At 37.0% G+C, this 16,159-nt stretch overlaps 1 protein-coding gene across 2 annotated transcripts in view; it reads left to right on the top strand.

Annotated features, from left to right (window-relative positions):
• Nucleotides 1–16,159, top strand: part of dock4a (dedicator of cytokinesis 4a) — a 69,248-nt gene that overhangs the window by 12,473 nt on the left and 40,616 nt on the right. The window contains exons 2-12 of one of the 2 annotated variants that reach the window (XM_077210935.1): nt 623–706; nt 1,467–1,507; nt 1,709–1,764; nt 2,235–2,331; nt 2,660–2,808; nt 6,126–6,210; nt 9,689–9,840; nt 10,846–10,927; nt 11,541–11,601; nt 12,249–12,381; nt 12,954–13,042. In XM_077210935.1, coding sequence (XP_077067050.1) covers nt 623–706; nt 1,467–1,507; nt 1,709–1,764; nt 2,235–2,331; nt 2,660–2,808; nt 6,126–6,210; nt 9,689–9,840; nt 10,846–10,927; nt 11,541–11,601; nt 12,249–12,381; nt 12,954–13,042 — 1,029 coding nt within the window. The remainder of the gene's footprint in view (nt 1–622; nt 707–1,466; nt 1,508–1,708; nt 1,765–2,234; nt 2,332–2,659; nt 2,809–6,125; nt 6,211–9,688; nt 9,841–10,845; nt 10,928–11,540; nt 11,602–12,248; nt 12,382–12,953; nt 13,043–16,159) is intronic. The other variant, XM_077210936.1, reaches the window with a different exon arrangement.

Raw genomic sequence — 16,159 nt, 5'->3', positions numbered from 1 at the left:
TCACGTCTCTGACAGGCAGTGAGTACAGCAGCACGTCTCGTGTTTAAAAGCTGACATGGCTGTTCTAGGAGCCTGCTTAACCTCTGAGCAGTGTCAGAACTCTGTCGGTTCTGTTTATGCATATGATTATTTATTTATTTCCATGTCAGATAGTTTCCTTACCCACTTGATATGCAAATGAGCCCTCAAAAGGAACATATTTGTGCATAAAGAGTGTAGGCATATGGATGCAGAAAGTGGTTGATACTGTAGGTTGAGCCTGTGTGCTCCTGTGTGGAGAGATCTTGTACTTGTTATGTAACTTGTGCTTTGGGAGGTGACTCAGGGTTTTTTTAAGAAAGAAGTGAGATTATGTTAGAAGTGCAGATCTAAGCGTAGTATGGTTTATTTTTCATAAGGAAATGTGTACTGGGTTGAGTGTTATTCAGAAGGGAATTGAGAATGACTGTTCCTGAATTTGCAGTGAATATTGAATGTATTGTTTATATCACTTCTTCCACTGGGCCGTGGTAAAGATGGTTTCCATGCGGATTTTGTGAAGAAGAACGATGGTTTTGTCACCTTGTGGTCTGTCAGAACTGTAACTTTACTCATGCGTCGCATTTGTTTGTTTTTCCCTCAGTGCTGGCAAATTTTCGAGGAATGCTTCAGCATGGACTCCCGCTGGAGATCGGCGACACAGTGCAGATTCTGGAGAAATGTGAAGGTAGTCAATCTTGTCGTTGTGTTCATGACAATCAAATTCTTGCCAACTGTAGATCCTCAGATATGGAGATGGATTCTATTGAATTTATTTGTTGATATGCAGTCAGTCGTTTGTAGATTATAACAGAGATTATAAACAGATTATAACTCTTTACAGTTGGTTCCTTTTTCATAAACTTAAAATTAGTGCTGTCAAATCACATCTAACATTAAAGTTTTTGTTTTATATAATATATGTGTTTATATTTATAAATGTATACACACACACTCACACATACACAAACACACACATACACATATGCACTGCCGCTCAAATGTTTGTTTTAATGTTTTAAAAGAAATCTTTTATGCTCACCAAGGCTATATATACACACACACACACACACACACACACACACACACACACACACACACACACACACACACACACACACACACACACACAGCTTATATTATTTAAACAAAAACTTTTATGTTAGATGCGATTAATCGATTTGACAGCAATATTTTTAAGTTATAAAATATAATATTGCAGTGTCAGTTTTTTTCCAAAATCGTACAGTCCTACTCTCTAGTATATTTTGTATATAAGGCCACAGGGTCAAAAGTGCCCAGAGTTGAAGAAACGCCCTTAGTGAACCCAGTATATTTGTGCATCACATACTCAAAGTTAAAATGGTTGAAAATGTTTAATACTGTACATAATCCATTGTGCTTTTGAAGTGTGAAAGTGTGAAATAATTCTAAATGGCGTTTTGTAGGATGGTACAGAGGATTCATCACAAAGAATCCAAATGTAAAGGTGAGAGAAATACTACGCCGCTTCACGGTTGACACAGTAACAATGTACAAAATTTAAACGATTCCTGTTCCTTTTTTGATGTATCCGTATCTCTTTCCACTGCTTTGAATCTCAGCACATTTATATACAGATGGTAGCACATGTTTGTTTACTCTTGTGTGTTTTACAGGCTCATTAAATAACTTTGTGTTTTTTCCCCAGGGAATATTCCCAAGCTCCTATATTCACCTCAAGAATGCCCACGTCAAGAACAAAGGGTATGAGTCTGAAAAAAAACAAAAAACTTACATACTGTAAATAATGGTAATTCCTGCATTAAACTTGTATTTGGACAATTAAGCCACACTGAAAAATTGTCATTGCATTTATTTGAAAGAAAGACAGTTAAGAATCTGTTAAAGTAAGGGATAATGGGTTCGATACCAGGAATTGGTGACCTAAAGAAATCTCACCTTTGACCTGCCACCAATGTCCTTGAGAAAAACACTATACTGCTACTAGGGACCGTCTTTCTGCTTTGGATAAAATGCATTTGCAAAATGACACATCCGCTGTATTGAAGTGACAGGAGCCTTCACTATCCCACAAGCCATTGCTAATGTATTTGCGGACATGTCCTCATGAGTCAGTGTTACTCCTCATGGTCATGTGAGGTCACTGCTTTCCATCCTGAGCTTGTGCAGATGAGTGTGTGTGAATCTGTATGTTTGTGTGTCTTGCCCTGCAGGCAGTTTGAGACCGTCATTCCCACCGAGGACTCGGTCATTACAGAGATAACTATGACCTTGAGAGACTGGGGCACCATGTGGAAGCAGCTCTACATGGTAAATATCTCTCTTTGTGTTACACTGAACAAATGGAGTTGATTTAACTGTCACTCATGAGTGAATTTATTAAGAATAGATGGGAAACCAGGAAATATGATGGAATTTAGGCCTGGAAAAATCATTGAAATGTGTCTTGAGCATGATATCAACAAATTTGAAGGATCGTTTGACACTGAAGACTGGAGGAATGGCTGCTGAAAATCAAAAAATAAATTACATTTTAACTTAACAGTTATTTTAGATAGATAGATGATTTTTGAGCTAATTTGATTTAATAAAGGTAAACATCTCTGTCACCCACTCCTGTTGTTTCTGTCTCTCTCAGAGAAATGAAGGGGATCTCTTTCACAGACTGTGGCATGTGATGAATGAGATATTGGAGCTGCGGCAGCAGGTTCTAGTGGGTCACCTCACTCACGACCGCTTGAGTGACATCAAACAGCACATCACGGCACGGCTTGACTGGGGCAATGAGTGAGTTCCACCTCAAGAGTTAGTGGTGCCCCAAAATACAAATTCTGTCATTATCACGATGGTATTGTTATCGACTAGGGGTGGAACGGTAAATGTATTCGTATTGAACTGAATCGGTACGGGCGTCACGGTTCGGTGCATGAATTAACACGGAGAATACACGGTATAAAAATAAATAAAACTCGCGTGCAAATTAATTAATGTAATGCGGAACTACTGTTAGATACGCGGGTCCTTTAGCGACACCTAATCTGTTGCCCTGCTAGGTTTGTTTACTTTAGCCTGCCTCCGCAGCGCAAGCCTCCGCCGACCGCGCGCGCGCCTTCCCAAATGGACGAGGCATACTTCGCGCTTGCCGGTGTACTATTCTTTGAATTTCTTTGAAATCAGTGTGCGACTCGGTGTAATTGTCCTCTAAACCATCAGGAATCAGCGGTGAGAAGTAAGGTACACTCGTGAATGTTTATTTTAGTACTTTAGTACTCTACTAACACTTTAGGACACCCAAACCACACTACTAAAGAATCGTGTAAAGCAGTAAACCAGATTATTCCTTGTGACATTAGAAAAAAAATGGATATGAGAATGAACCTACAACTAAATTAACGTTATCTTACATATTTTCTAAACATTTTTATTTAGTTTTGTGAACCTTTTTATAAAACATGGTGTAGTAAAGGTTCAGTGTTGGTGTGATGGAAGAAGACAGGGGTCGGCGTGGCTGGGACTCGTACACTTTTATTTGGTCCAAAACAGAAAAAATGCGCCGTGCGCACTTTAACATAAACCTCGTTCACGTTCAGAGAACACTCTTTCCACTATATAAAAATATCACTCTTCCCAAATAACACTCTTTCCACTATATTAGGCAACACTCTTTCCACTTTTCGTCCTCAGCGCTCAGCTCGCGTGTCGTGCACGAGTACCCAGTCCTTCTCTCTCCGCTCTCTTGCACCAGCTGGCTTTTATGCAGTCTCCCCACGCCAATTACTGCAATCAGAGACAGGTGTTCGCCATTTTGCACTTGACCTACTTACTCACCGCTCGGCTCCGTCGTTGCTCTCGCACTACAGACTTCGCTGAACCACGCCCCCCTCGCCACACATGGCCATTTATTTTTATTTAAAGGGCTTATGTCTGCTATTGTTGGCTCATTTTGTTAATGTAAGCAACTAATTTAGACGCAAGAACTGGGTGTAAAAAATAATAAAATAAAAATAATTGCCTTCTGCATTTTTGTTTTGCTTTTCCCTCCATTGTACCGAACCGTGATGTCTGAACCGAGGTATGAACCGAACCGTGACTTCTGTGTACCGTTCCACCCCTAGTATCGACTTCTGACATTTTGGGTATTGCGACAATTTTAATGCCATGCATTATCATTCAATTTGATTCATTTATGCAATTAGAGTTTTGCTTTCCTGTCGTTGCCACATTATGTTTTTTTTTTCAGTGATTGCAAATGTATTGTACATAAAAACAGTGGGGGGAACGCAATGGCGGGGACGGCCATGATGAACTGCCGGCAAATGTTAGGCAATCTGTCAGCCATGTGCTCGAATGCTTATATGCCATTTTTCTCAAAAAAATAAGTCGCAGATGGTAGTAACGAGCGGAACGTGTTACGTATGTGTTTTTTATGTCTCTCAGTACGTATATTGTAATTTTTGGAGGGTTTACAATGAAACGGATTATTCCATTCCATCCATATTCATGCTTTGTGAAAGTTACTGCAGATTGGTGTCTGAAAATGACTTGGGTTTTTGTCGTCAATAGGGCCCTGTTATTGACACGATGTGAAAACACGGACGGAATCTCAGAATTCAATTTACTATATATAAAGGAATGTCATGGAATTTGGCAAAAAAAGTACGGGTGTACACTTCAAGTTGCCAAATGGACTAGTGTCTGTAAATATTACACTGAAACGCTGCTATTTAAATCTGAAGTCTGTGTGAATGAGCCCTGCAGTTTCGTCTACTGCACACACACTGAAGCACGCGTGACACACACTCATGGTGTTTCAGTGTCTGCCGTCTCACTACACGAGTACCTGAAAACACAAACTTCACCTCCTAGAGCTGCACTGAGAGTCGCTTCATCAGCATTTCACCGTTTAATTTGATAAAGCTAAGTTTAATAAGTTTTCCAGGGGGACGTTAGAGAAATTCATGTTTCACAGACGTACTTTGTGATTTTAATCCCGTCTGAATCTGCCATCTGTGTTTTTCTCAGTCAACCTTTGTAAAAATTCCAGGAAAAAAATTACCTACTGTTTATCGGCAAACTCAACAGTCAAGAGAAATCTAATCCCACCCGGATGCGAATGTCTGTGATTGCTGGTGTTGTATCCTACAGAGCCCCTAAAGACACATGGTGGTGAAAAAAAAAATGAGATGGGAGGAAAAATCAATGCTTTTGCATTTCATTCGCTTCCAAAACCTTTGCGTTTCCCCATGAAACTTTGCGTTTGCTCGCATAACGTTTCGCACTCCCCCAAGAAACTTAACTCTCTCTGGCAAAACCTTTTGAGCTCTTTGCAAGCGGATGCAAAGTTCCCGGCGGAACGCAACATTTTTTGTTAGGGAAGGCAAAACATTGGCTATATACACATATGGCTATATGGCTATATACACATAGACACTCAAAGGCCTTTACGACAACCTGTCAAAATAAAAGTTTGGTTTAACTTGAAGAAATTATGACAGAAATGTTTTAGTATTGTACTTCTTTACAATTTATGGTACTGTTTAATTTGAACAGTAAACCTCTGTTGTGCAGCACAAATTAAAGGAATGTTTTAATGAAAATATTCATTGAATTTTGTGTGCATTGATTTCATTAACACCATTTAATAAATTTGCATTAGATCATAAAAAATACAATCCAGAAATGTTTAATACATTATTAAATTGTTAGTTTTATGAATTCAATTGATTAGAATAAAGGATTTGAATAAAATTATTGATTTAATAGCAGTTTCAAAACAAAACAAAAATCCTGCGGTTATGGCACGTTTGACTGCTTTTCTCAGCCAATAGTAATTAATTGCAATTAATAAGATAAATTTAATATCATTTAATTTAATTACTATTTCATTAAAAAAAACTATCTAACAATATTATGTATGTATTTATACAGTATAATATAAAATATATGATTTAAAAATGTATCCATGAAATAACAAATCCATTGATAAACTAAACTAAAATGAAAAGTAAATCTGAAAATAGTATTGAAATAGCAAATGCAAATCTATAATAACCCTGGTGAGATTTGATGGTTATAATCAAAATATGTATTTTTGTGTGTGACAGGCAACTGGGTCTGGATCTGGTCCCCAGGAGGGACTTCGGCATGGTGGACCCTGATGAGCTTAGCATCACAGAGCTCTATCGGCTGGTGGGTAGTCATACATTCATGCTCACATACATACACATACACACACACACACACACACACACACACACACACACACACACACACACACACACACACATTCCCATTACCCATGAGTCACCTCACCTCCCTCCTCTGCCGCCCATATTCTTTGCTGTGTTACTATGGCAACTGCAGCTCGACCTGACGCCAAGGCTCTCTCTCGAGTGCTTCGTCCTCTGTTTTAACAAAGAGACACACACACACACACACACACACACACACACACACACGCACACACACACACCTCCAGTCGCTTGTGCATAGGGAAATAATAGTAATTAAGAACAAGAGAGAAATGCTAAATGGCACATTAACAGGCTGTTTGCAAACTGCAGAGACACTTCACGCATGCAGTTTCCTGCCCTTATAATTTGGCATACATGCAGCATCATTGGCACAATTGGTTCAAATCTCTCATAGCCACAACAGTGCCTGTGTACAGATCTTTGGAATATAATATCTGTTCCAAAACCTACTGAGCTGCCTACTGCCTACATAAGCAGTTGCCATCTAAGGGAGCATCCTAACTGATGTGGAACGGCATAATTTTGAATGCCTTTATTTTATTAAAGCCTTTTATTTTATTTTATTTCATTTTATAAAATAATTTTTTTTTTTATACTATAAAATGGTGTTTTTAAACTAGGCTTCTCAGAATTAAATATAAATAGCAGATGCCAATTTTTTTATTTAAGCAATTCAATATTTTATTATAACGTTTTATTTATTTTAATGTATTTATTATTAAATATTTATAAATTTATAAAATACATATTATTTCTATTAATTATTTAAAATACTATACATACTGTTATTTTATTAAAATTCTATTGTTTAATTCTCAGTATTAAATATACATAGCACACACCATTTTTATTAGGGCCCGAGCACCGATGGTGAGAGGACCCTATTGTTTTTGCTCCATTTATTATTATTCCGCTTCTTCTTCTTCTTCTTCTCCTAAATGAATCGCTTTTTAGAGGGCCTAAACATGCTTGAAAACTCATGAAACTTTGCACACGCTTCAGAAGTGGTGAAAATTTACGTGTGATATGGTTTTCAAAATTGGGTGGGGCAAATTCTGTAAATTATTGCCCCCACATTTTGCTCCGGCTCTACGTTTCACGTACAGGTATGAAATTTGTTATATACATGTAATGACCCAATACCTACAAAAAAGTCTCTTGGAGCATAGCCCTAAACACAACAGGAAGTCAGCTATTTTGAACTTCCTTCTAGATTTTGTGCATTTTTCGTAATTTCCTGATGTTGTACTTTAACAAACTCCTCCTACAGTTTTGATCTGATCCTCTTCAAATTTGGTGAGTGTAATCTTAAGGCCTTTACGACGTTAAATTGCGAAGATCTTGAGTTTTCGTCGAAGGTTGTGCTCTCGGCGGCCTGACAAATGTGTGGGGCAAAATGGCTCAATAGCGCCTCCTACATTATTGCCCCGGCTCTACGTTTGACGTACAGGTGTGAAATTTGGTACATAAATGTAATGACACAATACCTACAAAAAAGTCTCTTGGAGCATAGCCCTAAACACAACAGGAAGTCAGCTATTTTGAACTTCCTTCTAGATTTTGTGCATTTTTCGTAATTTCCTGATGTTGTACTTTAACAAACTCCTCCTACAGTTTTGATCTGATCCTCTTCAAATTTGGTGAGTGTAATCTTAAGGCCTTTACGACGTTAAATTGCGAAGATCTTGAGTTTTCGTCGAAGGTTGTGCTCTCGGCGGCCTGACAAATGTGTGGGGCAAAATGGCTCAATAGCGCCTCCTACATTATTGCCCCGGCTCTACGTTTGACGTACAGGTGTGAAATTTGGTACATAAATGTAATGACACAATACCTACAAAAAATTCTCTTGGAGCATAGCCCTAAACACAACAGGAAGTCAGCTATTTTGAATTTCCTCTCAGATTTTGTGTAGTTTTTGCCATTTCCAGACGTTGTACTTTAACGAACTCCTCCTACAGTTTTGATCGGATCCTCTTCAAATTTGATGAGTGTAATCTTAAGGCCTTTGCGACGTTAAATTGCGAAGATCTTGAGTTTTCATCGAAGGGTGTGCCCTTGGCGGCCTGACAAATGTTCACCCAATTTCAGCCTTTTGGTGATTTGTGCATGAATATGTCATATAGTTCAATATTGCTTGCAGTTCCGATGTTGCGAGGCAACCACAGACAGCCTGCAGTAACTCAGGCATACAATGTCCGATCTGCCCCAAACTTCACATGTTCGATAAGAGTCCTGTCCTGAACACATGACCATGCTCATATTTGGTTATAGCAATAGTGCCACCTGCTGGTAGCAGGAAGTGTGGCAAATACATATACTTTGACATAGTCCTCCTATATCTATTATCATTACATACTGCCCATCGTGCTCTGTCTTCCAAAAACCTGCCGGGTGGCGGCGGCACGGGTGCGAGGGCCCTCTTCATCGCTGCTTGCAGCTTTAATTTGATTTGTTTTTCATTTTCTATTTTCATTTATTTATTATTGATTAATTAAAAACTATAAATAAAATAAATTATTTTATTATTTTTATTATTATTTTAAATACTGTTGTTTTATAACTATAATATAGTTCTCAGAATTAAATGACAAAAAATTACATACTCAAATTTGGGGTAAAATGTTTTATTTTATTATTATTTTAAACTTTTTTAAATCTATACTTCTCAGTATTGAATGAATAATCTTATGACCAAATAAAATATATTTCTCACAGATTATTGCATTATGAAATTCTCTGCAAAGGAAAACATACAGTTCTGCATTTGAATTCCGCTAGATCTTTGTAGGCTGCATTATTAAGTTAAGCCTTTGTATCGGGGGAATTCTAAAATGCCTTAAAATGCTGCCTAGCTTACTAGGTTTTTAATAGAGAGCTAGAGAAACAGCTTCATGTAGTCAGAATTCACAAAATTCTCTTTCTTTTTCTCTCAGCTGCAGCCCTGACCACACGTGTCCCAGTTTTCACTGGTCCATGGGTGGGCAGAGGTGTGGGGGTAGGGGTTAAAGGAAGAAGGAAAGAAACAACAGAGAAGAAGATGTGGGTGTGGATGTACTGGACTAGAGAGAGCATTTAAAGAGTGGATAATAAGAAGTGAGGGCGCAAGAAAAAAAGACACCAATGTGGCGTTCCATGGGTTAAGTGCCTTTTTGAAGGATGTTTCAGCAAAATGTTCTTCAGAAGAACAAAGGAAAGGTCCAAAGCTTAAATATAAAACCACAGTGCTGGGGTTCTAATGGTCTGTTTTTACCTTATATAACATAATAACGTTAATAAAAGTTATTATAATTTGAAATCTATGCTTTATAGCAATTACATTTTCCATTGTTTATCTAACAGTACTCCATCCCTACTATAGTGATCTTGTTGTTGTAAATGTCTTTGTAATTGTAATAATATTTTCTTTTAAATAGATGGAGAGACGTCATCGTAGACGCGAGGCTCCCCCGCAGGCCAGCATGCACCACCTGTTCCTTCAGATGAAGAGTATGATGAGTTCAAACCTGGGGGAGGAGTTGGAAGTCTTCTTCTCTATCTATGACAGCAGGGAAATGCGACCAATCAGGTGCCATCTCTGACTCTAGTCAATAAAAAAACTTGAAATTGGGTGTCTAAAGTATGATTAATTCACCCCAAAATAAATTTGTATTAAAAACTCTGTTTTTATTTAATCATGTTCACATTGTTTAAACCTGTATGTAAAACAGGAACAAATATTTTCGTTACAATGAAAGTGAATGGGGTCCAATGTTGTCTTGTTTTGGACCCCATTTACGTTCATTGTATGAACAAAAACAGCTGAAACATCCTTCAAAATATCTTCTTGCATAGTTGTTAAACATTTGAGTTAGTAATCAAAATTTTGTAAGTTTGAGTGCGACAAAAGTCTGTCACTGTTGACTCCTCACTAAATTCCACCAGATCTAGCAACAACAACAAAAAAAGTAAAATTCAGTCTGACCTCGATTTCATTAATTATGAATCGCTGTATTCCTTCCAGCTGTCTGAAAGACGTCAACCAACCCCGACCAGTCGTCCATCAGTGCGTGTACAGTACCTTGAGTATATTTTTATGACGCTATCAGAATATTACGTTGATCGTGCCACTGCTGGGAACTAATTTCTGGAATTAAATTCGACTGCGACGTCAATGCATCTGTTTACCACTATACATCAGCCTGAGGGATGTTTCAGTTTCACATCCATGATGGAACTGCGGCCTGGATGTGTTTGTTGAATTTTTCATTGGTTTCTGTCTCTTTTTCTCTCCCTCCTTCTCTCTCGCCACTCATGTTAGGGATTGTACTGTTCAGGCACCCCTCCTCGTTGTAAATTATTCAGAACGAGTGACGCCCCTGGGCACTTAGTGAAAGTGAAGGAGAATCGAGGAGATATTGAGCCTCAATGGGCCTCTCCTTGTATTTACCTAGCACAAGTGTTAGAGGAAACCCACTAACACATGCAGTTGTGGACGCACATGTTCACACTCACACCAGACTTGTTGTGATTCCTTATGCTTCATGGAATGTCTGTGGTGAACCTGACCGTCTCTCTCTTTCTCTCTGTGCAGTGAGAGGTTCTTTGTGCGCCTCAATAAGCAAGGGCTTCCTAAGTCTCCAGAGAAGACTGAGAGGCAGTGCACACTCTTTGTTGTAAGTATGGACTTTTTCGAGGTGCACCAAGGGCGTGTCCTTGGTCCTTTTTGGCATTAAATGGATCTGGAACTATTGTCGATAAATAGTTTCCTGAGTGAAACGCTTTTCCTTGACTGATCATTATTTTTGAAAATGTGGGAGATTTTTTATTTAATTGTGAATATTGTAGAAAATAACAATTTTAGATGTGTTTCTCAACAGTTTGCTGCCACATTTGCTGTCAAAATTATATAATTTAAGAAATTAAATTAAACATTACAAAAAGGCTTTAAAAATATTGTTTTGTTGTTTATCAGGATATCATGTCATGAACACCCAAATATTTAATTTGTTGTGCTCCTGTGGTTGTTAGTTCTTTTCTTTTGCCTGTTAATTCTTTATCTTTTGTTTGATTTTGATTTGTTAGTTCTTTTACTTTTATTCTTTTATTTTATTTTTATTTTATCACTATTTTTTTGTTGCATTGCATTGTTTTTAATAGCAATAAATCCCCCCCGGATTTTTATTTGATCAATTAAATAGTAACTTTTAAACAGAGAAGGTTTAGAGAAATGTTTGGTACATGGAATCTAGTAAATGTTGCTCAATGAAACATTTGTCTTTTTTTAAGGATTTGGGAAGTAGCGATCTTCGCAAAGATGTGTATGTTGTAGCTCATATTTTTAGAATAGGTAAGAGCTGTTGGATGCATATCACTCTTCTTGCCGTGTGACCTGTCATAATGCCTTAGATACTCTATCTTAGGAGTCATATGGATCTCACAACTTGATAGTGCACTTCCTGATGCTTTAAGATTTGACAAAGTGACAGATTACATCAAATCATGTCAATAGTTGTGGCAGTATTATAACGGCTAAATGACAGGCCACAGGTCAAATGTGACCAAGATGGTGTCTTTGTCTGTAAACGTCACCTTTGTCTGTGTAGCAGTCGTTGCTACATGCATGGCCTGCATCGGTACAGAAACTGACGTTACAGTATAAATTAATGCTCATTTGCATGTATGTTATTCATGTCACTGTGGACTGGGAAGTGTTTGTTGTGTAACGGTTGTTGGTATGTCTTTTTGTGTTTCAAGTGTCATTAAGTTGTGTGTTAATAATTCTGCCATAAGAGCTACATAAAACTGACAAGTCAGCTAGAGTTTCTGAGTAAAACACGGATATAATGCTTAAGTGTCACATGACGCATTATATCTTGTGACAGTGCTATGTGTTCTTTGAGGCAGAATAAGAAAACGTCGCTTTTTATGTTGCAATTCGCATATGTATTTATTCTCAGACAAGCAGTGTGTGATCCGCAATGTGTGTGTTTGCAGGGCGAATGGTCGCAGGAGAGAAGAAGAGTGTGAGTAACACACAGTACAAACGTCCATACGGATGTGCCGTGATTAGTGTGGCCGACCTGTTAACGGCTGACTTCAAGGACGATCACTTGCTAAAGATCTACTCGTGAGTATCACACACTAACTTTTTGAAGTAACTTTATGAAGCTAATTAATGTACAATTCATTTTTTAGGACTGGGTGATATAACAATTTTATTTATATATAAATATGTATACGTACATTTCACCCTATTGTCGATATGCATCTGCATATTTATGTATTTGCTCTGAAATGTTTGAAATATCTAGGGCTTCAAAAAAAAGTGTGTGTGTGTGTGTATATATATATATATATATGTTCAAAAATGAATTGAATTTACAATCTCTAGCCGATTTACAACAGCTTAGACAGAATTAAAGCAAATTGATGCACCGATGCACCAATCATTTTTTTTCATACTGTAAATTATTATTTATATTATTTATATTTATTTTAACATTTAATTTTAGTTTTTGCTTTGTTTTTATTATTAATTATTTTTATTTAATTTATTTATTCAAATTGAAAGTTTGAATTAATTAACTTAAAATAATTAAATGTGCCATCTCTAAATGAAAATCATTTCAAATATATCACACAGCCCTCATTGTAAGTGGCTGAAATTCATAGTAAACTTGCGGTGTATTATATTCACAGATGTAACACAGAGAGCGAGTGGTACCAAATCCATGACAGTATTATCAGGAAGGTCAGCTCACGATACAGCCATATTGGCTCAAATACAGGTAAGATCCTCACAATCCCAATTTTAATTTCTCTTGTTTTTTAAAGGGATAGTATAACAAACCATAAAAATACTTCAAAGTGTAACTTTTCTGATTTTCAGCCTGCTTTGTATTGTTACAATGTCAGTAGTATATGTAAATGAACAATGTTTACTCTTTGTCCATGTTACTTGGCACATTTATTTGGCAGACTTTTGACAATTCAGGGGTTTTCTACAGATTAAACTTCCACATTTTTGTATTCCCGCCCATGGACAGTCGGATCGGAGGAGGGTTATTAACAGAACGATTATTGTAGGGTAGGTTTATCACTGAAAATTGTATCGTACTTTGCAGCATTATGGTAAAAATGGAACACTATGGCAACAGCTTTCTTACCTTCACGTGCCAGTGTTTTGCTTCGAGTAGAACTGTCAGTTTCTTTCAAGTCAACACCATTATGATTAAAAGTTTGCTAAGAAGTATTTCCTACTAAAGCAAGGTGGTATTTGACTCTGGTCCAGCTTATCCATCGCAAACTTTGGACAACAACTTGCCCAGTGCATTCTAAGCCCATTTTGCCACAATCTCATGTCATTCCAATCCTGTATGACTTTCTTTCTTAAAAAAGGACAAATTTCAAAATGATGGTCTGTTTCTCGCACAGTTTTCATACAACTTCTTACCTCTTTGACTATAACTCACAGAATTTCCATTTTTTTGGTGAACTGCCCCTTTAAAGAACATTTTGTCTGTCATAGCAACAGCGTTTTTCTGAACCAATTGATCCATTTAATTGAAGTATTCAAATCGTACCAAATCATGCTGCAGAATTTCTTTTCTTCTTGCTCTTAAGATATAAATAGCAGAACTCTTTACAGAGAAATGCCGGCTTTTCTCCTAGCAACAGGTTCTGAGCAGCAGAAGAAGCCTGCAGTCAAAGCATCTGCCAATATGTATTCAACAGAGAGACCTAGCAGAGCTGTTATTCAGGCACTTTTGTTTTTATGACGTCTGTATGACTCGAAGAGCTGCAGTTTTAAACATGTTGTTACAGTATGTGGTGGCTATGATGTTTGTTTTGAAATTGTTTACTGGCTCAAATCAAAAGAGCGCACCTCTGAGTCTCTGTGATATTCTGATCTTTAGATATGGCTCAAGCGGCCTCTACTTCAATGCAAGTATTGTGTATATATATATATATATATATATATATATATATATATATATATATATATATATATATATATATATATTCAGCTTTCTTTAGTGTGTAATGTTGCTGTTTGAGCATGAAAAAGGTCTGCAAATTTACAAAGTCTCTCCAAAGGAAGTTATTCTCTATATCAGTGCACACTGTTTCCGAACTCCCTAAAACGCCTCATTTAATGCCAGTTTTCTTCTGGGAACGAACACGTCACAATAATTCCTATTTAAATAATTCCTGCCCAAGTCAAACTCAAAATAGGTGAGGCCTGGTTGAGTTGTCTTAGTAGTTTGTTGAAACTTGCGGTTATTGTTAGGGGCGTTACATTTACGAAACACGCTTTAAGCGGTTGACCAATCACAATAAACTGATCCAGCTGTCCAATCAGAGCTCATTGCACTTTTCAGAAGGAGGGGCTTCATAGAGACCGTAACTAAACAGCGTTACTGACAGACTTGGAAGAGAGGTGCTGCAACAATGTAAAATATGTGAAAAAAAAATAAAAAAAAAAAATATATATATATATATATATATATATATATATATTTTAAATATTCAAGCATACAAAACTATGGAAGCAAGAAGAAGCAAGTTCTTTAAAGAAGCAAGTAGCTGCACTGATTCAGATTTTGTTCATAATGTATAATATTTCATATAAATTATAACATAAATTGACTTGTACTGTATATTGTATAAATTATATACTTGTAAATGAGCATTTATTTTATTTAAATTTGTTTGTAAACTGTATTTATATTGTATCCATTATTTTGTTTTATTTTTAACAATGTTTTCTTTGATTTGTTTACAGCATTGTTTTTTTCCATTTTTTTTCGTAACACTATTTATTATTTACAAGCCAAAATTGTTTTTTGTTCTCTTTTGGACAATGTTGACTACCTAAGAAAATCTTGTGGCTGTTTTTATCTGAAAGTCTGGTTTACCTTTTGGTCTACAGGTCCTTTCTTATGGTAGAATCCACCTTCCAATGACTGACGTATAGATGTCTCAGCACATTGAAACAGGACAGGATGGGAATTACTTGAGCTTTAAAAATAGTAGAATCCAAAAAAACAGACCTGTAATTCATTCAGCTAGATCTGAATTAGCTGATAAATGCGTTCCAGTCATCTGCAGTAATTCATTTACACTAAATGATTGTGGATGACTATTAGTAGTAATCAGTCACACACGGATCGGCTATCAGTGTGAACTAGAACGCCATATTGATTGCGTGCACAGAGAGCAGTTGACCCTTTTCATTGTCTGTCATTGTTGTCCCTTAAGGATGTTTTGAATGAGCAAATCGCCAGTGCTTTCTCTCTAATCGCTTGTATAAAAGCCAAATTACTGTTATTGATTTTATTGCTGGGTTAAAAGACTAACAGAAAAAAATAGAAGCAACAATGTTCATTTTAGGTTTAAAAAGGCAAACAGATGAAAGTGCATTGTGTTGTGTTGTTGATGCCATGTTTTGTGGAGGTGGTGGAGTAGTAGTTATGCAATCGTGGTGTGCATCATCTCGCAAGTGGTTTCAAAATGAATGGACTGCTGGTGATTTCACTCGTGTGGGCAACTTACTCTGAATATATTACGAAACCATAATGAAGCCATGATGCTTCCAGAGCTTATAAACCCATCAAACCTAATCTATGCAACACAAACCTTAAAGATTACCCAGAATGCACTTGTAGTGTCTGTTGTTTGTGATGTATTTTCAGCAGAACGAAAAAGTCAAGGACACTGAGGAAGCAGGAAGAGGGCCAGATAAATAAAAAAAACTGAGTTAGTCAAAAAAGCTGATCTAGCAGGAAGAAGATTATGCAGTTTCTCTCATGTCAATCTAAACCGCAGGCCGTGTCCCTCAGCAGATGTACAGCAGGGTTACACTTGAGATGAAAGTCATTCAGACAAATGAAGGAATGGGAATG

The sequence above is a fragment of the Siphateles boraxobius genome, unplaced genomic scaffold (assembly GCF_051911475.1).
Source record: "Siphateles boraxobius isolate OS27281-9 unplaced genomic scaffold, OSU_SipBor_1 65, whole genome shotgun sequence".
Taxonomy (NCBI): Eukaryota; Metazoa; Chordata; class Actinopteri; order Cypriniformes; family Leuciscidae; genus Siphateles; species Siphateles boraxobius.
This window is presented reverse-complemented; position numbering and strand designations above follow the sequence as displayed.